The sequence below is a fragment of the Phycodurus eques genome, chromosome 3, assembly GCF_024500275.1.
Source record: "Phycodurus eques isolate BA_2022a chromosome 3, UOR_Pequ_1.1, whole genome shotgun sequence".
Lineage (NCBI taxonomy): Eukaryota > Metazoa > Chordata > Actinopteri > Syngnathiformes > Syngnathidae > Phycodurus > Phycodurus eques.
Genome location: NC_084527.1, coordinates 5,310,591 through 5,334,411, shown reverse-complemented (window position 1 = coordinate 5,334,411; position 23,821 = coordinate 5,310,591). Strand labels below are relative to the sequence as shown.

Here is a 23,821-nt window from a genome sequence, read left to right as displayed (position 1 = left end):
GTCTGCCATATTGGATGTGGAAAATCGTCCCATAAACCAACATCGGACTGAACTTCATAAAATGAAAACCTAGCGAGTGCAGTTATTATATCTCCTTTATCTATTCACACACATTCACTAGTATATTTGGGAAACAGAGAGGAACCTAAAACAACCTGCAACTTTTAATTTTATTAGGTTTGCTCCTTGTATGTTTCAGATATAGGTACGCACTAAACCAACGTATTTTTCTGATGCTTTCATGAGCGTCTACAGCCACCAAAATATGTGACGCTGTCACTATAATGAAAAAGATTTTCACGCATGGGAGTAAAAATTCCTAATAACTGTGTCATAGGTTAACCTGTTCAATGAGGTATCTATGTAAAATGCCTATGGTTTCAGCATTTTCACTTCTGTGGTTACCAGAACATAACATTACTTTCCAAATAAAACATTCTAGTGTCAACTCCTTCAACACAACAGCACACAGGATCACATACTGTACATTTTTTTAAAATTTAAAACAGATTTTAAATCATTCTATAAAACATCCCTATTACACAAAAAGCTTTTTTTTTTTTTCTTTAAATAAAAACATACTAGTTCAAGATGTCTATGTAGATTCTCACACTAGTTCAAGACTGTTCAAGGTGTAGTTCTTCACACTTAAACTCCAGGTACTGAAGGCTTCTGCAATACTTTATTCCATCCTTTAATAACGATTAATGATGATGGCATGTATTGTAATGTATTGGAATGGCTTATTCACACACTGATGTCATAACATTCAACTTAACAGTGGGCTCAGGCTCTTGCTCAAGGGTACCTCAACAAGACTGTGAGGTAGCTGGAATAAAACTTGCGACCTTCAGCTTGAGCAACAACCAGTTTCTCAACCCCTTAATTCCTGCTGGCCTCTATATAGGCACCACCACACAGTTTCAGTCCTCCGCATCATCTGGAGTTTCCATCTTTTCCAGAATTCCCCCCAGAACCTCAGCCTTTCGTTGCTTTTTGCTGGCCACTAAAATTGACAATAGACGATAAGGGTAATCAGAATGAGTATCTTGATTACACTAATCACACAGGCACTTTGTAAGTAGCTAAAATAAATTTACCATGAAAATGTTCAGCTGTTTTCCGTCTCAATGTCTCCACAGTTTCCTCTGCATCAGCCCATTCCAGCACAAGGCGCCTCCCGTAAAGATGGGTGCTGTGGCTTAAGGCAGCAAATGCTTTCTGAACATAAAAAAGGGAATATTATTATTAATAATGTACGGTCATTTTCACCACTGTCCATGAAAGAGAAGCTTCGAAACAGAAATGCAGTGTGTTTGCCCAAACCTTGGCATCCTGCTTGGTGATGAAGTCAATGAAGCCAAAACCTCGATGATTCCCTGTACCTGCTGCTTTCTTGGGAAGGCGGACTGTCTTCAGCTCTCCAAATGTACTGAAACAACAAGCACAACAATGAGTGGATCAACTCATTGCCCCTCTACAAAGTGAGTCATATACAGACGCTGCGTGTGTTATGTGGCTGCTACCAGAAGAGCTCTCGAATTTCCCTGACACTGGCTTGGAAGGGGACATTTCGTACAAGGATCTTGGATCCCGTTTGCTTCTTCTCCACCTGCTTTTTCTTGCATGACACTTCAGAAGTCCTGCACAAAGCGAAAGACAGCAACACAAGGTCTGATAAGCAAGTGTGGGAGCGATACATGCATATTCCATAATTGTAAAAAAAACTAAATTACATAAAATAAATCAAAATTTAACATTACAGTACATTTGGTCTATCCTGTAAAAATAATGTTGAAAAAATGCCATATTGTATACACTGTATACAATTGTATATTGTGTACTATACAGTATACAATAGTAACAGTTTAATTAAGCGACTGGACAGTGCCATCCTAAACAAAAATTATAGATATTAAGTTTGAATATTTTAGGATCTCAGATGAGCTACGTAGTTGAATAATTTTAAGCTGTTGTAAAATGACATGATATACCTGAATTGGCCATTAAATAACTATAGAAACCCTACATATTGTGTTGGATTTCATTAAAGAGTTTATTTATTATAACATTAATACAGATGGTTGAAACTCAACACCTGTACACCAGCCATCTTATTATTTATATATAACATAAACTCATGGACAAAACTCTTTGGATAACCTCTGCAAAAGAAGGGAAACTCCAAATTGTTCACCGAAAGAACGAAAAACTAACCGAAGTAATGAAAAGGTGCAAACTAACTCATGAAAACCAGGTGTAACGTTTGTGGTCCAACATATTGGGGGAAGAAAACTAATAAAACATATGGACAAAAATGATGGTTCCCATCATTTTGTTGCTTAACTTTTTGAAGCAAACACAGCAATCAAATGATTTTAGAAACTCTCACTGTTCTCATTCAGAATGGTACATTTTCTTCTGTTTGTATGCTTCATTGTTATGTAAACATATAGGTATTTGACTTGCCAAAAAGCTCCAGTTTTGTCTCACCTGTCCAAAGTTGGCCAAGTTTCGTGCTTTGTAAATATTTACCTTGGCAAGTAGCAGTTTTGGCAACTTATTTCAGTCACAATTGTGTTTTTTTTTTTTTGTAATGGAAGGGTAACAAAAACTTTGTCTGCAGATTTGATTTTATTTGGATCAAGCTTTTGTCCGCTCCATACAACAGACGGTGTCAAAATCAGTTACCATGTCCCGACATGTGAGTGTGTAAGGCACTTTTTATTTTTTACCTTGTAGCTCTCTCTGAAATCTTCAGCTCTAAGCAGTGTTCATCCACTTTGCAGTGCTGGTAGGAGTGCAAAAGAAAAAGAAGTCATGTGACCTACAGGCGAGACGACGGCAAGTTTTCAACGGCAACAGGACAGGGAGGAAACAAGGCCAAATACCTGAAGTTGTCGCAGGGCTTTCTGTGCTGCCTCAGGCGTATGATACTCAACAAAACCATAGCCCATTGAAAGCAATTTGCCTGCAAGTCAAAGAAAGTATTGTTTAAAACAGAACCTCAAATAAATCAATAAATCAGTTATCGTCTTTTCTGCACACCTGCATTGGTCCAGTGCATTTGCGTTTTACCACTTTTTGGATTGACAGTGAGGTGTATACAATGAAGCAATGGATGTAAATACCTGTTTTTTCTTTTTTCTTGGAGATTGTACATGACTTAACCTTGCCACATTTGGAGAAGGTCTGTAAGAACCAAAGAAATAAGCAATTATGGACATTGTTTTCCCTATTAATATGAATTTAAACAGTGTACCTCGTGAAGTGTTTCCTCCGTTGTGCTGAAATTTAAATTCTTGATGAAAAGTGTGGACCCTGGAAGAGACCCATCCTCCTCCTCCTCTTCTTCCTCTTCTTGTTTTTCTGTTTTCTGTTGCTTCTTCTCCTCTTCTGCTTTCACTTGTTTAAACAGAGCCATACATGTATTGCTCATTTAAAATCGTAATAATAAGTGTCTCTACAGGAGAGTGTGGTATGGTACCTGGTGCTGGTTTGGCTGCAACGAACACCCCCATGGGCGCCCACTCCAAATACAGCGGGATGTGATGGAACTGTGGTCCAGAGGCAAACCCACTAAGTTGCAGTTTCCCCCACACGCTACACACAAACTGAAACACACCTTGCTGTAGGCCAATCGAGCGAAAGCTCGCTTCGCTTCAGTGGGCTCTAAGAACTCGATGATGGCGGTGAGGCCCGAGGGCGGCAGCAACACTCGCCCCAAAGAGCCGTGAGTGGAGAAGACCGCCTCCAACTCCGACACGCTCACTCCGGCTGGGAGGTTCTTTACCAAAAGCACAGTTGTGCTCCTCTCCGGCTGCTGCCTACACAGCAGACAACGCAACTTAAGCGAGAAGAAAGGTGCCCAACATTTCGCAGGTGCTGACGTTAAAAACATACCTGACTGAAGGAATCTAAACTCACGCCACTGTCCAGTAAAAACTGGCGAGTCTCTTGGACAATCTGGGTCTCTCCGAGAGCCATTCGCACTGCAACACTTCCCCTCGTCTCCTGCGCAGACAGCGGCAACAAATGACATTTAAGAAAAACTCAAAGTTAAGCACAGCTTAGGTTTGAAAGTCCAGTATGTTGGAGGATCATTTTTTTTACATGGTCCAAGACTTGGCTTTTTGTGGTGTTGTATTTTTCAGCGATGGCATCGGCCACTGCACTTGTGCCCAGAAAGAGTGTATTCCAGTTGTGTGAACTAAAAACAAATAATTCAATCAAAAAGACAGCAAACCAAAAGAGCAGAAGAGCATTTTTACGAATGGCTTACCTGGAACTAGAAGCTTTGTTTTTGGAATCCTTTTGACGTTTATAAGACGAGGAGCCCGGACCACTAGCTTCTGAAGATTCGCTCTTTTCCTTCTTCACTGTGGATGGGAGCAGGTGAAGCATCCTGCCCTGAAAAAAAAAAGAAAAGAAAAGAGAGTTAAACAAGAGTTGCTGTTTTGACCTTCCTGTGATTCACTACAATATAAGATCCTATAGCATCATGTCAAACATACCTGAAATATGTGTCCGTCCAGCTGAGTCAAAGCTGCCACAGCATTCTCTGGAATCATGTACGTTATGAAAGCAAAACCTTTCGGTCTCTTTGTTAGATTGTCAATGGGGAAGAGCACCTCAGATAAAGGTCCTACAATGATACAAAATGCAAGGGAGCATTAATATTATTGCCAGAGAAAACGTCAACAGAAATCTGTTCCCGGGAAATCTGTGAAGATATTTAACTTGCCATGTTTGGAAAATATTTCTTTGATTTCTTCTTCAGTGCAAGTGTAAGGGAGGTTTCGGACGAAGAGTCGTCCTGATTCCGCAACATCCTCGTCCTCCTCGTCCTCCTTCAGCTTCCTGGTGAAGTTTCTGTCAATTGTTTTGTCCCTTCGGTCAGTCCTGTTCCATCCTGACGCATCAACACGGAACACCTCAATGTAGCGCCCTCCTAAAGAAAGACAAGCAGAAGCACGTCCGTACGCGTACAGTATATTAGGATCACGTGATAACATGAGCCCCGTTTTACTTCGCACCATGAGATTATAGCTCGCACCTATATAGTCTTTATTCTTCTTCAAGGCCTTTTCAACCTCTTCTTCAGAGTGAAGATCTACATAGACGTAGCCTAAAACACACACAAGGCCTTTATGTTGATAAATGTGCGTTTTAGATCTATGGAAACGTAAGCAAATCACACAATGTGTACAGGAAAAGAAAATCTTCTCCCCATTGAATACCTGTTCTGTTGCCACTTTCTTTTCTTCCAATTCGGATGGCGGCAGGCTTCTGTGGCGTCATGAATTCTCTAATTTGTTGCTATTTGCATGATCAGACAACATCATGGGGGTGTTAACCTCAAAGTGCCATATTTTTTTTCCCTTCAGACATAAACCTTTAGAAATATTGGAAGTGTCTTCACCTGTGAAACATTGAATGGGACTCCTCTCAGCTTCACTGTGAACTCTGTTGTCGGTTCCATCTGGAACAAAAACCGGGAAAACTGTACAATGAAGTGAATAAAGGTCATTTATTTAAGTGCAGATTAAACAGATTTGTCACCTCTAGCTTCCTATTTTTCTTGGCTTTCCCCTGCTTCTTGTTCTCAGAGGAAACAGAGGTTTTCACCTCGAGGGCTTTATCTCGGTCTCCGCTCTCGTAAGCACTGTCGTTGAGCTGTGCAGGTCCAAAATCCTCTTCCACTTTATCCCCTTGTCCCTTGTCATCCTTCTCTTCACATTCATCCATGTCTTCCTCAGTTCGCACCACCTTTGAGCGCAGATACTCCATATCCGACAGGCTGGACTTCAGAGCTTCTTTAGTGGTGCCTGTAAAAAAAAAAAAAAAAATAATCATCATCACTACCAGATTGCATTTTGTTGGCTATAATAACTACCGGTACTTTGCAAAGGATGCAGCCCACAAATATGAAGACAGTTGGGGAAATCTGTTGATTTGCAATGTGCTCTATTTTGTCCAAGTTTTGAGCAACTACTCCTTGAGATGGATAGCGATCATCTATCAAAATCCTTCATTATAACTTACAGTCATCTTTACTGTCCTCCTGCTTCTCCTCCTCTTTTTCTTCATATTCATCCTCTGACTGGTCAGAGTCAAAGTTGAGGTAATCATCTGCAGCCGGCCGCTTCTTGCGCTTCGCCTTGCCACCGTCGGGGTCGACCGCCTGCTGCGCTGTATCGTTCGCCCATGTCGGCGCTTGGGTTCGATTCTGATGCACCGACAGGAACTCTTTAAACCCCTCATCCTCCTCCAGCTGATGGACACGATGGATTTAGACAGGTTAGGATTGGAATTAAACCGAAAGTAGGTGTTGTTGTTGTGGTTTAAACTTCCAATGTCATTTAGCTTAAAGATTTAACGTTCCATTCTGTAATACACTCATCAGCCACAACACTTGGTATACCTTTCCAATACATGCATCTTCTATATCACTTATCCTCACCAGGATACACCCTGGCCTCATTGTCATGTAATTGCAGTGCTCATACAGACAAACTAAAGTCACACTCACAATCTCACAAAACGACAATTTAAGAGTCTTCAATGAACCTAAGAAGCATGTTTTTGGAATGTGGGAGGAAGCCGGGGTACCAAACGTGATTGAACGGGACAATCTCCCCAAAATATAAAGAAATAAAATACATACAATAATATACTGTATTGGTAAAGCTTGGCGGCGGACAACTGGATCTCACGTTATACTCAGAAACGTTTATTTTTGTTTCGAAAGCTCATGCTATATGACAACATGTCATTTTGGATTGGCCATTATATCTGACGCTATTCACCGGTGACACAACCATGCGGGACAATCCGGTGGTGTTCGGTCGAATCACTAGGCTGACCTTAGACTGTGCAGGTGTACCTAATGTTGTGTCCAATGAGTTCCTATTTCGCAGAATTTTGCCTTCCCAAAACAAAACAAAAACCTGATTGAAAGCAACTTACATTTCCCAGTGCACTGATGGTTTCCTTTTTCACCTTCTTCTCCTAAAATTATAGCATATAATTACAACGCAATATAATAACCAACAATTCAATTTTTCCTTCCATTACTGCTTCTGTTGATGGACGCCATGAATTTCCCACCTCTTTATTAGCAGTTTTAGTTTTTGTGACTGGTTTGTCTGGTTCAGAGTTCTGCGAGTGTTTGCTCCAGGCTTTCGCTTTGCTGGGGTCACCAAACGCCTTACACATCTCCACCTGCAACGGAGCGTAAAAGTGTCACGCCAATGGCCACGGAAATACAAAATCGCTTGTGAAGCTGACGACAGGCCCTCGACAACGTACAGTCACTCTGGATGTATCCACGAAGCTCTTGTTAAAATGTTTCAACGCAGTATTCGCATCTTCCTCGCTTTTGAACCCGACAAAGCCAAACTTGCGGAACTTGCCGTCCTTGGTGAACTTGAGGGTGCAGTCTGTGACGGTCCCAAAGGCTGCGAACATCCCTCGGAACCTCTCCTCCTTCATCTGAGCACAAGTTACACGTTCAAATCGACTGACACCGTGCGTAATGTTTAGCTGTCCTTTTTCCCCCGGATCCAGGCAGATTACTTACCCCATTTGGGAGATTTTTAACGATGAGTCTCGACATACTTTGGCTCTGCAAACCCTCAAATGAAACAAAAACTTTGATAATGGAGATTTGTCAACAAACGAGCGTGGAAGCCTCCTAGGTCGCCATGTTGAGTTAGGCTTCTTCTTCTTCTTCTTCTTCTTGGCCATCGCCTAATTTGCCTTTCGTTGCGATAACGCCACCTAGTGGACTTGAGCATGTATTTAAATTATGGGTCAGGTCATTCGTAGATAAAAAGTTGAAATGTGGAAGTAAAATATGTGCAATATTTAATTTGAATGAATAACTAATAATACACGTATTTCTAATGTATTATTTATAAGTAATTTCATATAATGTATGAACCAATTATTAAATAAATGCGTAAAACTGTTTGACTAATATTTTGTATTGTATTATTTACAATATATTAATCAACCAATTATTAAATGAGATAAACAAAAAACATGAATAAAGACATTTTAAAGAATCAATTAAAAAAACTCAAATTTAATGAAACTAATCTTACAGATGACAGAATTTTCTGTCAAGGGCCCTTGAAATCGTCAATAAGTTTACCCCCCTTACAGGGCCCCTGGTTGTCTCTATTGTAAATCTCCAATTTAGAATGAAAACTTACACACACAGTTGGATTCTTATCTGGGGAATGCCAATTTCAAAATATATGTGTCTTATATGATGTGTGTCATGTGTACAGTGTGTTTTAATTTTTGTTTTGCCTGTTTCCTTCATATAAATTGTAGATGCATGTGAAAGCATCCTTTAATTTATTTTCCTAAATTCACCACTCAAAAATTCAAACATCTCCTGCCAGTTTTGAGAACTTTATTGGCAAATCTCAGTCCACTTTTTAAAACTGCAGTAAACAAGAATATATTTAAGTAACAAAACGTTGAATTTTATGTTACAATTCAAACAAGGCAGCATTTTAACAAATAATAATAATAAAAAAAGTTCTTCACTTGAGAGCAATGAGCTATACAGTACATATTACATTGAGGTTGCCAACAGTGTCACACCGGAGCCATCAGTGGTTTGGCCCTTCTTTTCCTTCCCTGTCTTAAACTCATTCTGGATTTGCAGAAAGGTTTTGTTCTTGGTTTCAGGAATGACAAAGAATATGTAAAGTGCCACCAAGATGCAGATGGACATAAAAACCAGGAAACAGTACTGCTTCAGCCCGATCTGTGAAAACACAATACAAGTACTGTCCACACAAGTTTGACTCATTCTCAAATGTTACATCACGAGTAATTCAGCTCCCCCAAAAATAAGAGCACAGCTGCATAGCTCTAAAATTATCCCTGTGGTGGTAAAGTTCCAAATTTGACTGAGATCTTTAGTGAACGATAAGGCTCTCAATCTTTTACATTTCGAAAGCAGGATAACGTGTGTATGCATTACTGCCTGGCACCATTTCTTAAATGCGTACTCCAGTCAGAGTCGCAGCAACCTTCAACAGTTTGTTTTGAGTCCATGATTATCATTCATTCATTCATTCATTCATTCATTCATCATTCATCTTCCGTTCCGCTTCTCCTCACTAGGGTCGCGGGCGTGCTGGAGCCTATCCCAGCTATCTTCGGGTGAGAGGCGGGGTACACCCTGAACTGGTCGCCAGCCAATCACAGGGCACATATCAACAAACAACCATTTGCACTCACATTCACACCTACGGGCAATTTAGAGTTTTCAATTACCTACCATGCATGTTTTTGGGATGTGGGAAGAAACCGGAGTGCCCGGAGAAAACCCACGCAGGCACGGGGAGAACATGCAAACTCCACACAGGCCCCCATGATTATCAACTTAAAAAAAAACTTTTAGAAATTCGAAATATTTTTGCTTTCTAACTTAATCGTGTTGCTAAGTGAAGGTCCACCATGTGCTCATAATTTAAACAACATGTGCTCATAATTTAAACAAAAATATATCCACTCTGTTATTGCCCACTCAGGAGAGCATTTTCATGGCAAATTATATTAGTTCAACGCATACCGTGCCAAACCTCGTGCAGCACTGGGCTCGTCTGATCACTGCTTAATTCACTTAATGCCAACATATAGACAAGAACTTAAATGCGCGAAGCCTATGGTGAAAACAGTGAAAAAGTGGAGCAATGGAGCAAAGATGGAACTTCAAAGCTGTATAGACTGCACAGACTGGAGTGTCTTTGAAAATTCAGCCGGCAGCCTGGATGAATATACGGACACTGTCGCATCGTATATCAGTTTCTGTGAAGAGGTATGTGGACCAACAAAGTCATTTCCCACATTCAACAACAAGCCGTGGTTCACTGGCGAACTTAAGCAGCTTCGCCAAGCTAAGGAGGACGCATATCAGAGCGGGGACAGGGCCCTGTATAATTTCGCTAGAAACCAGCTGACTAAAGACATTAAAAGTGCAAAGAGGAACTATGCAGCAAAGTTGGAAAAACAGTTTAGCGCTAACGACTCTAAATCAGTCTGGCATGCATTCCAATCGCTGACCAACTACAAGCGACGATCACCCCAAGCTGAAAACAATAGCACACTAGCCAACGAATTGAATACTTTCTACTGCAGATTTGAAAAGGACACTTTCACACCCCACACCCACCCGGACGCACCACCGACCACAATCACACCTCTGACTTCTGCGTTAACCATCCACGAACACGATGTGAGACGCATCTTCAAACAACAAAAGATTAACAAAGCGGCAGGCCCAGATCATGTGTCCCCATCCTGCCTCAAAGTCTGCTTGGACCAGCTGGCTCCGGTCTTCATACAAGCGGCAGGCCCAGACCATGTGTCCCCATCCTGCCTCAAAGTCTGCGTGGACCAGCTCGCTCCGGTCTTCATACAGATCTTCAATAGATCTCTGGAACTGTGCGAAGTACCATCCTGTTTCAAACGCTCCACCATCATTCCAGTCTCCAAGAAACCTACAATCTCGGGTCTAAATGACTACAGGCCTGTCGCCTTGACATCTGTGGTTGTGAAGTCCTTTGAACGCCTCGTGCTGGACCACCTCAAGAGCGTCACAGGTCCCCTGCTGGAACCCCTGCAGTTTGCCTACCGAGCGAACAGGTCTGCGGATGATGCAGTCAACATGGGACTGCACTTCATCCTAGAACACCTCGACAGAGCAGGGACCTACGCGAGGATCCTGTTCGTGGACTTCAGCTCAGCGTTCAACGCCATCATCCCTGAACTCCTCTCATCCAAACTTGTCCAGCTCAGCGTCTCACCTGCCAGCTGCCAGTAGATTTACAGCTTCCTGATGGGCAGGACACAGCAGGTGAGGCTGGGGGAGGCCACCTCAGCCACACGCAGCATCAAGGTTGTGTCGTCTCTCCGCTACTCTTCTCTCTCTACACGAACGACTGCACCTCAGCACACCCGGCTGTCAAACTCCTGAATTTTACAGATGACACCAATGTCATCAGCCTCATCGAGGACGGTGACGAGTCTGCATATCGACAGGAAGCGGAGCGGCTGGAGCTGTGGTGCGGCCGACACAACCTGAAGCTGAACACGCTCAAGACTGTAGAGATGAGCGAGGACTTCAGGAGGCATCCTTCGCCACAGCTGCCCCTCACGCTGTCCAGCTGCCTTGTGTCAACTGTCGAGACCTTCAAGTTCCTGGGAATTACAGTCTCTCAGGACCCGAAGTGGGCGACCAACATCCACTCCGTCCTCAAAAAGGCCCAGCAGAGGATGTACGTCCTGTGGCTTCTGAGAAAGCACTGTCTGCCACCGGAGCTGCCGAGGCAGTTCTACACAGCGGTCATCGAATCAGTCCTGTGTTCTTCCATCACAGTCTGGTTTGGTGCTGCTACAAAAAAGGACAAACTCCGACTGCAACGGACAATTAAAACTGCTGAAAGGATTGTCGGTACCCCCCTACCCGCCCTTGAGGACTTGCACGCTGCCAGAACTAAGACAAGAGCGTGCAAAATCCTCTTGGACCCTCTACATCCTGGTCACCAGCTCTTCCAGCTCCTTCCCTCAGGAAGGCGCTACCGATAAATGCAAACTAGAACTAGCAGACATTCCAACAGCTTCTGCCCTTTTGCAATCAACTTCTTAAACAGCTGACTTACAATTCCATTGCAACATGCTGCCATTTTTTTTGTCTTGAGTTTGTTGTCACATTTCTGTCAGGCCAATTATACATTACTCGTGCACTCACTGTGGTAGTCTCGCCACGCTTCACTATTTGCATATCTGTTGTTGTTGACCAATACTGGCCACTCATGCCAGAGTAGCATCTGCTTCATTTGCACACTGACTGAGGAGTATCTGCAACATTTGCACAAACAACATTGTCCCAGACTATCGTAGTACTCGCTTGAAGTCACGGCGCCCTTTGCACAATGATCATTGCACCGGACTATTGCAATATTAGTCATTAGAACTGCTCTAAGTGCTGGAGGACATCTTTTTGCACAATTGTCAAAAAAAAAAAAAATGTACCGGCATTACCAGATAACTAGCAACCCTTGATTGCTCAGTGACTGTTTTTTGTCAATGTCTTTTTGTCTCCAAAGTGTTCTCTGTTGTCGTACGAGAGCGGCTCCAACTACCGGAGACAAATTCCTTGGGACACCGAAACAAGAATTGGCCCTGGAAAAGATTCCATTAAAATTGAAAACAATGGATTCATTTTTATTATTGATGGCCATAGTTTGACTCTAAAACAGATTATTTCTGTCTACGATTGTTTTGTGGAATAATAGAAATCTGAACAGATCTGGAAGTGACCAGCGTCCGAGATTCAACATCATGTTGGCTACTTACCACAATAAAAGGGAAAATCATGCTAATAAAGAATAAACTGATCCAGTTTATGGAGCCACCAATCATGTAGGCTGCAGGACGTGCGTTTTGCGTGAACAGTTCCATTGTCAAGATATTAGTCACACCACCTTTTGAAAAAGAAGAAAAAAAAAGACACCAATGTCAGTTTATGTGGGCAGCATTTTCTGGCAAGGACTGAAATGACACAAATGCAAATTGTTACCTGGCCCTAATCCAAAACTCAGAATAAAGGCAAACACACATCCCATGCTGAGGTAGGGAAAAACTGGACTGACCTCCTGAGAGGAATACGAGAAGACAGGGAGGTCACATACAGTAATGAAAGTGCATGACACAAATAAAATATGATTTGTTTACAATGACTATACGTGCGGTTCAATACCTGAAAGGTAATGGTCAGAGTGAATAAAATGCAGCACAAACTCATGAGCATGTAGCCACCAGTAATGAGCACTTTCCGTCCCAGATGCTCGATGAGCAAACCCTGTGAGACACGCAGCACATGACAAACCTGAAGACACTGCACCGAAGCATTTTCTCGCAGTCCTTCATGCTACTTTTTGTCCATGTTGTTCCATTGTACTGCACTTCCGTAACACAGTTATACCCCCACAAAATGAAGATCCAGCAAAGCAAAACAAATTCCAAGCCCCAAGAATTTAACCACTGGTGAGTCTAATCATCATGAAAATTGTGTTCATTGAGAAAATGATAAGAAGCTTACTTTTTAAAGTAAGCAATGCTTTTTTTTTTTTTTAGGTTAAGAATGTTAAAATATGACTTTAAAATGCCTGTTGCACAGTTTCACACCACTAACTGCGATTAAGCTGAATATTAGACTGAGTCCAGCCATGATGCCTTGTGACTTGCTGTAGCTAATCATTTTCAAGAGATATGCGTCAGAAAAACCAGAAGCCTTTGCATTCTAGTGTTTCATTCAGCCGTAATTCTCTGTGAGTGTTTCTGTGAGCCAGGCAAATTAATATACTGGATGAATGAATAAATGAATGCACGAATGAATGAATGATTGAATGGGTCATGTCTTAAATAAACACTGTCTTGTCATAGTTAGTAGTGTTTTGTGCCAACATTTGTACAAAGACTGCATACAACTCTGAACAGTACCGTTAGCTTGTTATTTTAGTGCTTCAACCGCGAGTGGTGTCCTTGTCTGGTCCATCAATAATATAAAATGTGGCGCCAAAGTAGATGATCAAGTGTTGCCATGGCAACGACAGCTTCACCGGCCGGATTCAAACCCCCGACCTCAGAACTGTGAGGCAGATGTGTTCACCACTTGTCTAGCATGCCTACGCAGTTGACCTAGAACTAAGGAGAAGAAAATACTTACACAGGTCAAAGCAGTGATGCATTCACAGGCACCAGTGCCAACTGTTGCATATGGTATTCTCTCACTGGGAATTCCTGCTTGTGCAAATACGTAATCTGTGTAGAAGTAAATCTGCAGCAAAAACAGATGAGGATAACAAATAAAAATCTCCAATGGACCTTAATTTAGGAATATATTAGCCAAATGAAGACTGTTTCTGGGATTCACATTGTAATTTTGAGTATGAAGTCGGCATTTGGAGCAATGCACAATAGGTCCAGTGTTGTGAAAGAGGCAGTACATTACGTACTGCGTTGATTCCATTCAGCTGCTGAGCAGAATTAATAAGCACGATGCTGAGAAGCTGCCAACGTATGCTGCGGTCTGCGAGCAGCTCCCATGGCTTCTTGGCCTGGAATCCATCCTGGTCTTGACTGTACTTCTCCTTCTCCATGTCCTCCATTTCACTATCACAATCAGCTGCACCGTGGAGCTGCCTGAGGGCTGCATGCAAGCAGATGATGCACAGCATGTGGTGAAGGCTGTCCTCCGCTTGTTTTTTAAACATAAGGTTCACTGCATCAAAGCACGTGATCACATGATGCCCCCAGTAGGGAAATTACATCTCTCTGGCCTCCGATGATTTTTAAGACAGCCTACATTTAATGTTGTAAACCACAGGAATGTGCACTTGATAAGAACTTTTAAGGACAAAGAGAGAACCAAGCTGAAGCATGTGTAGTGTCTTGTTCACCTTTTTTGCATCCCCCATAATCTCCTCTGTCAATGAGCAAGAAGCGTGGACTCTCCGGGAACCAGGGTAGCATCAGGAGCTGCATGAACGCTGGGATGCATGTGGTGGCAAGCAGAATGGGCCAGTACTCTTCTTTACCCAGCAGCTCTCTGTTCAACCACACAGATGTTGGAGCCACATCCTTCTTGCACCACCACTTCACACATACAGTGGTGCCTTGAGATACGAGCCATCAGTCGGCCCATGTTTTGCTTTGATTTGCGAGCCAATATTTGAGATACGAGTGCTGTGTGGTGGCAGTGAACTCAACTCACTGACTTCACAACAAGTAGCAGTTTCACAGATAGCGTCCCAAAAAAAAAAAGCTGTTTATTGACACTCCCGGTTGAGGTTTACTGCCAAACTAATCATAAAAGAAAGGAAATGACAGTACGTTTTGTGTATTTATTTGATGCGAACAGATAAAAGGAAACACCTCAGACAGGCTAATGAATAGCGTCAGTCTTGTGGCATCATAACCGCTTAAGCATGACGGTTAGAGTTAGATGTTTGAAAACCGACGGTGGACCAACAGATGTAGAAAGATGACAATAACATCCTCACAGGCATACACTGTGGGGAAAACAATTAATATTAGCGTGGCTTACTGACTGGCTGAGACTGTCTCCATGTATATACAGTATGCATTTCTGTATTATATTTTCAGAACAATGTCCATTGAATTGAAGCAAATCATGTTTATATTCTATTTAATTACATCATTAGTTTTTTTTTTTTGTAAAGTACAATTTTACAGAGCCCTATTTTTCCTATTAAAAAACACATTAAAGATGTTAATGTAGTTTTTTTGGGAGGCTGGAAAGTCTGATGGCATTCCATTCATTTTAATGTGGAGAGATGATTTGAGAGCCTAGTGTTTTGAGATACAAGCATGGAAGAAAATATCTCAAGACAACTCTTATCTCAAGGCACCCCTGTATTCCCATGTGGTATTTAAAAGACTACTAAACATATTCAATATCTTCCAGTCAAAAAAAGAATTAAATATTTGTACTTGAGGCCCATCAATTGTCCAGTGAAGATCCCACCAGTCACAAAAACAGAGGTTCCCATTCCCATGAGGCCGCGGATGGATGTTGGAGCAATTTCCAACAAGTACAAAGGTTGAACACAAAGACCAATACCTATGAAAATAACACATGGATTAAAGTCACTGATAACCTTTTCATATAAAAATCATATGTTTTCATTTGAACTGTAAGTGAGTACAATTTACCAGAATTTAATCCAATGAGAAGACGTCCGAGGATGATGAGTTCAAAAATTCCCGTCGGGTAACTCAAACCCATCACCAGGGCGGCCACTATGGCAATAATATTATTGACTAACAATGTCCCTTTCCTGCAGCAACATAGACATATGACCTGTATTATATGTTCACACAACATCATTAGCCTAAAAGGGGTGATAAACTAATTTTTATGGCGGGCCACGTCATAGTTGTGGTTTCCCTCAGAGGGCCATTATGACTGTGAAACCATATACAAATGTACTGTATACACAACATTGGGGAACAATTTGAGAAAAAAAAACGTGTTGATTTTTATGCTGATTAAAACAAAAATTGCAGTCACTTTTTTTCTAGCTCGTCAAGTTTTTTTCTCCACAGTTTACCCTCCAGATAAGCAAAATTCCACGGATTAGCTGTAATAAGACTTGCCAGCTGATTACGATTGGACTCCTCTACAGCTACGTGGCAACTTGTTTGTGCAGTCACAATTGAGACGGTGAAAGGTGTGTGCAGCTCCCAGTAGGTCAGTTCTAGTAATATCTGCAAACAGAAAGCTAGCATAGTAGGAATTAAGAGGATTTGTGCTGGCTTTTCTCTTAACCTTGTAACCACGGGCATACCATTGTAAATTCTATGTCGTTTTAAGCTGTTTTATTAGTTTTCAAAGCTTGTAACTATTCCATCTTAGTGTTTCATTTACGTTGGTATATATTTCCTTTGTTCCACTTTGTTCTCACTTTGTTCCAAAACTTGACGTGATAGAGAAAAACTGAGATCAGTTTTGGATTCTGCACCCAAAAATGAGTTAAAAACAGCTGTCAGACTTAACTCAACAAAAATTGTGTTCGCCAGTGTATTACGAATACACAACAAATGGATGGATAACTTGTTTTGAAATCAGTAACTGATGAAAATTGTTTGTCAACAACGATTATATTTGTTTTAAAATCGCAATCTCATGAGATCCAATACAAGAGCTGTATCCACAAACAACAACCAAAAAACAAAACAAAAACATACCTTCCCAGCTTTATAGACAGCGTTCCTCCAACTGAAACTCCAATTAATCCTCCAAGGGTAAATACAGACACAATAGTGGACCACATTAAAGTGAGGACACCAGCTGCAATGTCGCTTTGGTAACGCTCCGTCCATGTTTGGTTGATAAAATCTTGCACATACTACAAACATAAGGCATGGCACAAAAGAGAAATTAAAAAAAATAAAAAATACCATCCATCCATTATCAGTGTGGCAGCCAGGTGATGAGGATAATAAATATAATCAACATTTGAAAATGGACATAAATACAGCAGCATTACCTTGGTGGGTGCATTGATGACAGAGACATTATATCCATATTGGAAGGTCCCTCCTATACAAGCAGCAAACGTAGCCAGAAGAAGGGTTTTGTTTGGGAGCTGTCAGAGAAAGGCAGAAATGCACACAAAAAAAAGAGAATATTTGACCAAACTGTTTCTTAAGGAGTAGGCCTACAATGAAATGAAACAAACAAACAAACAAAACATAGTGAGCTACAAAATGAATGGGATTTTTTTTCGACTTTTATCTTGTAATATGAACTATTCCCCCCTCGTTATTCTCATAACATTTGATTCGCATACATTTTTCTTCTCAGAGTAAGCATAAACTCACGCTCACACAGCTTAACAAAAATACTTCACGTACCTTCAAAGCCCCCTTTTTGTCTTCGGCCTCTTTAATTAACAAAGGGGTATATTCAGAGTTATTTTCCCAATTTTGTTTCGCCATTTTTGCTTACGCTGCTGTGCGCCGGTAGTATCCGAAGTATCTGTTGCGCGTGCACCGAGCGTTCTCCTCATGTAGAGTTTGAATCTAACAAGGGGCTGCTTTTATCCTGCAACAACACAAAGTGTTCTTGTGCGAAAAATGCAACTGCAGCGTGTGAACAATCGACATATCTTCCCACTTGATGAAGATGTCTCGCATGAGGCCATGAAATTTGGATACAGCGCAGGCGGATTTCCTCGGAAAGATTAGCTCCAGTACTTCGTTGAGCCAAAAAGTGACCTCTGACAGTACCACGTGCACGTTTGACTGCCCCTCCTCAGCCTATTTTCACTCAACATATTTCAGCTTTGGCGGACTAGACCATCCCAGGATACCATCCAGGAGGTCTCATCCAGCTCTAATGTACCATTTCAGAATAAAAGCCTGGGGGAATCTGCATATGAGTGTCATTTCCTCTCATTTCAAAGTGAAATTCAAAACTTTATCACTCAACTGTACCAGATATACAGTAGTTACAAGACCATTCCACGATGGCATACGGGAAGTTTCCTTCAGTTGGGAGGCCCTTCAAATCTCCATTTGCGACGCTTGTTTACTGCAAATTGACATTCCACTTCTGACAGATGCGAGTCATCCCAGAATGACATCCAGGAAGTGTTATTCAAATATTATATTAAAATCCAGAATAGAAGTCCTCAGTCATTAATTGTATTTGACAATAAAATGTGAAATTAATGACAGTAACATATGTGTTTAAAAGCTTTTATTCTGAAATTCTATCAGGCAAAAGTGGAATGACCTGAGTGGTGACAACGTGATTATCTTCGTCACTCTGAATTTGTAGTTTGTGACGGTCACACTTACAAATTTCAAAAGGCTGTTCTTCAGAAATGCTCCACAAGAATTGGATTAGATTTATGTGTGACATGTCGGAATGGTTGAGTGCGTGTAAAATGTGAATTGGTTGCATGATAACACGGATTCTTTATGTCACTCATATTTTGTATTTAATGACAGTCATGCACACAGATTTTGAAGGACTTTTCTTATTAGATGTGACAACAGATTTAGATGAAACATGCTGTGTGCCATCATGAGATGGTCCAATATGTGCTAGAATTTGAATGGGTGAGTGATAGCTGGAGTTGCCCACGGTGAGAGGCGCCGAGCGGGTGTGGGTATACTTATTGTCCCCCGGCTTGGCGCCTGTACGTTGGGGTTCACCCCGCTGGATGAGAGGGTACCCTCCCTCCGCCTTTGGGTGGGGGGACGGGTCCTGACTGTTGTATGTGCCTATGCACCAAACAGCAGTTCAGCGTACCCACCCTTTTTGGAGTCCTTGGGGTGGGTGCTGGAGAGCGCTTCCGCTGGGGACTCCATCGTTCTGCTGGGGGACTTCAATGCTCACGTGGGCAATGACAGTTAGACCTGGAAGGGCGTGATTGGGAGGAACGCCACCCCCCCCCTAATCAGAACCCGAACGGTGTTCTGTTATTGGACTTCTGTGCTCATCACGGATTGTCCATAACGAACACCATGTTCAAGCATAAGGGTGTCCACATGTGCACTTGGCAGCCTAGGTCGCAGTTCGATGATCGACTTTGTGGTCGTGTCATCGGACTTGCGGCCGCATGTCTGGGACACTCGGGTGAAGAGAGGGGCGGAGCTGTCAACTGATCAGAATCAGAATCAGAATCAGAATCAGAATCATCTTTATTTGCCAAGTATGTCCAAAACACACAAGGAATTTGTCTCCGGTAGTTGGAGCCGCTCTAGTACAACAGACAGTCAATTTACAGAACACTTTGGGGACATAAAGACATTGACAAAAAACAATTGTGCAAAAAGATGCAGAGTCCTCTAGCACTTAGAGCAGTTCGAACGACTAATATTGCAATAGTCCGGTGCAATGACCATTGTGCAAAGGGCGCCGAGACTTCAAGGAGTGTATGCGGTTTAAAGTGACGAGTAGTGCGATCATCTGGGACAATGTTGGTTGTGCAAATGTTACAGATACTCCTCAATCAGTGTGCAAATGGAGCAGATGCTACTCTGGCATGAGTGGCCAGTATATGCAAATAGTGCAGCATGGCGAGACAACTACAGTGAGTGCACGAGTAATACATAATTGGCCCCACAGAAATGTGACAACGAACTCAAGTCAAAAAATTGCCAGCTTGTTGTAATGATCACCACCTGGTGGTGAGTTGGCTCCGATGGTGGCGGAAGATGCCGGTCCGACGTGGCAGGCCCAAACGTATCGTGAGGGTGGTGGACACAAACGGTGAGGGATGCCGTCAAGCTGAAGAAGGAGTCCTATTGGGCCTTTTTGGCCGGTGGGACTCCTGAGGCAACTGATGGGTACCGGCTGGCCAAGCGGAATGCAGCTTTGGTGGTCGCTGAAGCAAAAACTCTGCCATGGGAGGAGTTCGGTGAGGTCGTGGAGAAAGACTTCCGGATGGCTTTGAGGAAATTCTGGTCCACCACCCGGCGTCTCAGGAGGGGGAAGCAGTGCACCATCAACACTGTTTATAGTGGGGATGGGGCGCTGCTGACCTCGACTCGGGACGTTGTGAATCGGTGGGGAGAATACTTTGAAGACCTCCTCAACTCCACCGACACGCCTTCCCATGAGGAAGCAGAGTCTGGGGTCTCTGAGGCGGGCTCTCCTATCTCTGGGGTTGAGGTCACCGAGGTGGTTAAAAAGTTCCTCGGTGGGAAGGCCCCGGGGGTGGATGAGATTCGCTCTGAGTTTCTAAAGGCTCTGGATGTTGTAGGGCTGTCCTGGTTGACACGCCTCTGCAACATCGCGTGGAGATCGGGGACAGTGCATCTTGATTGGCGGACTGGGGTGGTGGTCCCCCTTTTTAAGAAGGGGGACCGGAGGGTGTGGTTTTCGTCGTGGCTGTGGAACAGTGGACCAGCTCTACACCTTCGGCAGGGTCCTCGAGGGTGCATGGGAGTTCGCCCAACCAGTCTACATGTGTTTTGTGGACTTGGAGAAGGCGTTTGACCGTGTCCCTTGGGTGGTCCTGTGGAGGGTGCTTCGGGAGTATGGGGTACCGAACCCCCTGATACGGGCTGTTCGGTTCCTGTACAACCGGAGTCAGAGTTTGGTCCGCATATCCGGCAGTAAGTCGGACTCGTTTCCGGTGTGGGTTGGAGCCTGCCCTTTGTCACCGATTCTGTTCCTAACTTTTAAGGACAGAATTTCAAGGCGCAGCCGAGGCATAGAGGGGGTCCGGTTTGGTGGCCTCAGTATTGCATCTCTGCTTTTTGCAGATGATGTGGTTCGGTTGGCTTCATCAAGCTGTGATCTCCAACTCTCACTGGAGCAGTTCGCTCGGTAATCTGGGAGGATCTCAGAGTAGAGCCACTGCTCCTTCGAGTACGAGAGGAGCCAGATGAGGTGGCTGGGGCATCTGATTCGGATGCCTCCCGGACGCCTCCCCGGTGAGGTGTTCCGGGCACGTCCCACCAGGAGGAGACGCCGGGGACGACCCAGGACACGCTGGAGAGACTACATCCTTCGGCTGGCCTGGGAACGCCTTGGGATCCCCCCGGAAGAACTCTGGATGAAGTGGCTGGGGAGAGGGAAGTCTGGGCGTCCCTGCTAAAGCTGCTGCCCCCGCGACACAACCTTGGATAAGCGGTAGAAAATGGATGGATGGATGACGACCTACGAACTACCTACCTAATTAGGTAACTTATTTTGAACGTCACGTCTTCAAATCATCTCCTTAAGACAGAGTTTCACTATTATAGCTATTAATATAAGAAGCTGGCTTGACACAGAAATGGCCAAAACTGTTTGGTTACCCTCTACACAATAGTTGACTTAACGGAAGAAGAGAGACAACAAAGTGGCTTTGGGTATACACTATATGCCGCCCGGCCCAAAAAAAAAAGTATTTAATTGCATCTTATCAAATTCCTTTAAATTGCTTAAAAATACGAAAACGTTTTGGAGAGTTTTGCAGACGCGAGTCAAATTGATTACTCATTGAATAACAAAATGAATACACATAATGTAGTTATTATGTTCTATTATCACGCCACTTTTAAAGGTAGAGCATTCTTTTGCAGACTTGCGCGCTGTCGCTTACATTTTTGTTCACAGAGCAACACAACGGCACCGGATCTCGTTTGGAATTTCCAATGACTCACTGACTGCCAAATGAAAGGAGGATGAATATTTTTTGATTAATTGCTATGTTCGGTTGATCATAGGAAGGACAAGTGTCTGATCAAGAAAATCAATACCTTTCAGTAAAGTTAATTAAAATTCCTTAACTTGAGAAAAAAAATTAACAGCAACCCATGTCTAAAATATATCAAATTAAATATCATTCAGCAACTACATCTGGAATTTTGACTTACCTTTTTCTTTGATACAGCAGGTGGTTCTTCACTGAGCTCCATGGTCAAAGTACCAAAACAGCTATTATGTTCAAATTAAGCGTCGATCAGACGAAAAACTTGCACAATGGAATGCTGCCGCAAGGTGCAGCATATGATCCCAGCACCACGGAGGGGGTGGGGGGTGGGGCGGGGTGGTGGTGGTTTGGTAACCCCTCAAGCTGCAGTGTTGGGGCTGAGGCTTGTGATTTCTGACCCAGAAAAGGAACACTAGAAAATGAGATTTTTTTTCAAAACTGTTAATAGAAGGAGAGATGTAATAATCTATTCCTGACATTAAACATCTTTGCTGCAGATTATTCGGAAAGAAAAACATATTTGCATGTCGATTAAATTGTTTTATGTCGAGAGAGAAGCTTGTGAAAAAAAAACAAAAAAATCAATCTGCTGCCTATTACAAAACAAAAGAAGAAAACCTGGGTGGAGCAAAGCGGTTAAGGAAGATCCATGGAAAACTGCATATTCTTTCCCAAAACAAACTAAGTAATACAATATGTGCTTCAAGAATTTATTAGAATTGATGGAAAAAAAGACAAGGATAAAGAAAAGACAAGGCCATGAAACAAAATAGGATAAAAGAACAGACAATAGAGCAGAAATATTGACAATAAGTAAATAATAACATAATTAAAATGAGCAACAAATAGCTGGCAAAACAAGAGGGCAGTTGGTCAACCGATGAAGAAAAAATGCAAACAATACTGAGCAAGACCTTCAACAATCCTAAACTATCATCTGGATTTCATTAGAAAAAATTCTGCGAGGCAGTCGAGTTTCCCCATAATCCCCATAATCCTTTGCGAGGTTACATTCATTTCGGCACATTTTTAAACTGGAGCTCAACAAGGGAACCATGAAATGAACTTGTGTATATGAACTGATGAAACAAGTTGAAATCTTAGACGTTCGGGAAAACGCATGAACAATCGGTGTACACAATTATTCAAGAAGCGAGGCTGCCCCCATTCTGAGAGAAGTGTTACCAGAAGTTCGAACACCTAGGAAACATTGGTTTATACAGCATGCATGTGTATACTTATTATTAGGTTTCCTTAAACGTACACGATGCATGCGGACTAGAGCAACTTGAAATTGCAACCCCCCCCCCCCCCCCCCCACCCGTAATACTTGTGTAGAGTTGGCATCTTGCATGGGTTTTTTCCAGGTGTTGCTACATAAGTGGATGGATGGATATCATAATGTGAGACAGGATTGGCACTTGGAGAAGACTGAAGACTCGCCGATTTCAGCACAAGGTTAAGGTCTGAGACAGAAAGGGAAAATGATGACATCACTTATGGTAACCAGCTACTCAAACTAAATCAAAAAGGAAACAAGACCACAAAGACGCTGACTTGTTCAGTACGCAGACCACCAGTTTGATAAGCATGCAATTCCGCGCGCAGTTGTAATCGAGTCAGATATGTCATTTTGTAACTATGGAAGTTTAACCATTTCCAATTCAAATCCAAACTAAAATAATTACTACGCATAGAATTTAAGACGTTTACGTTAGTCATTTTATGAGAAATGGTCTGATGATTTTGTCTGCAAACGAAGAGACCTTGAGGCTCGTCAGCAGACCAGACAGAATAACTCATGTGGATGAAAAAAGCTTCAAGAAAGCCGTGTCATTAACAGACAGCCCACAATCAACAATAAATGATTTGTAATAAAAGAACCGCTGAGAATCACAAGACCTTCAACGAGAGCTCAATGGAATTTGTATGTTTGTGTTGTGCTTCCCATATTACTGTGTTTTCTTATACAAGCACAGTGTTTGGATAAATAATTTCAAGACATTGCTCGTCTTTTCTTAGTTATGTTTAAAACAATAACGCCAAACCAG

General features: G+C 42.5%; 2 protein-coding genes across 3 annotated transcripts; both read right to left on the bottom strand.

The window, feature by feature from the left end:
- Positions 1–161: 161 nt before the first annotated feature.
- On the bottom strand, positions 162–7,714 carry rbm19 (RNA binding motif protein 19). Its single transcript, XM_061673329.1, has 24 exons — positions 7,583–7,714; positions 7,312–7,494; positions 7,111–7,224; positions 6,970–7,011; positions 6,046–6,274; positions 5,563–5,828; positions 5,423–5,482; positions 5,241–5,319; positions 5,057–5,128; positions 4,745–4,951; positions 4,515–4,645; positions 4,283–4,410; positions 4,114–4,210; positions 3,904–4,014; positions 3,626–3,823; positions 3,488–3,557; positions 3,263–3,405; positions 3,132–3,192; positions 2,892–2,971; positions 2,736–2,791; positions 1,527–1,643; positions 1,327–1,432; positions 1,101–1,221; positions 162–1,006 (listed from the first exon to the last, which is right to left on the bottom strand). Exons 1-24 carry the CDS (start codon positions 7,616–7,618, stop codon positions 924–926), a joined length of 2,790 nt encoding a protein of 929 aa, XP_061529313.1. The 5' UTR covers positions 7,619–7,714; the 3' UTR covers positions 162–923.
- Positions 7,715–8,410: 696 nt separating this feature from the next.
- slc2a11b (solute carrier family 2 member 11b) lies at positions 8,411–22,037 on the bottom strand. Of its 2 annotated transcripts, none has more exons than XM_061673328.1 (12): positions 21,934–22,037; positions 17,103–17,201; positions 16,801–16,961; positions 15,766–15,890; positions 15,544–15,673; positions 14,490–14,638; positions 14,046–14,239; positions 13,757–13,867; positions 12,788–12,889; positions 12,608–12,683; positions 12,385–12,512; positions 8,411–8,785 (listed from the first exon to the last, which is right to left on the bottom strand). In XM_061673328.1, the coding sequence occupies exons 1-12, from the start codon at positions 21,973–21,975 to the stop codon at positions 8,591–8,593; spliced, it is 1,512 nt and encodes a 503-aa protein (XP_061529312.1). In that variant the 5' UTR covers positions 21,976–22,037; the 3' UTR covers positions 8,411–8,590. The 2 variants fall into 2 exon arrangements, with proteins under 2 accessions (XP_061529312.1, XP_061529311.1); XM_061673327.1 differs by lacking the exon at positions 21,934–22,037 and adding an exon at positions 17,470–17,780.
- Positions 22,038–23,821: the final 1,784 nt, after the last annotated feature.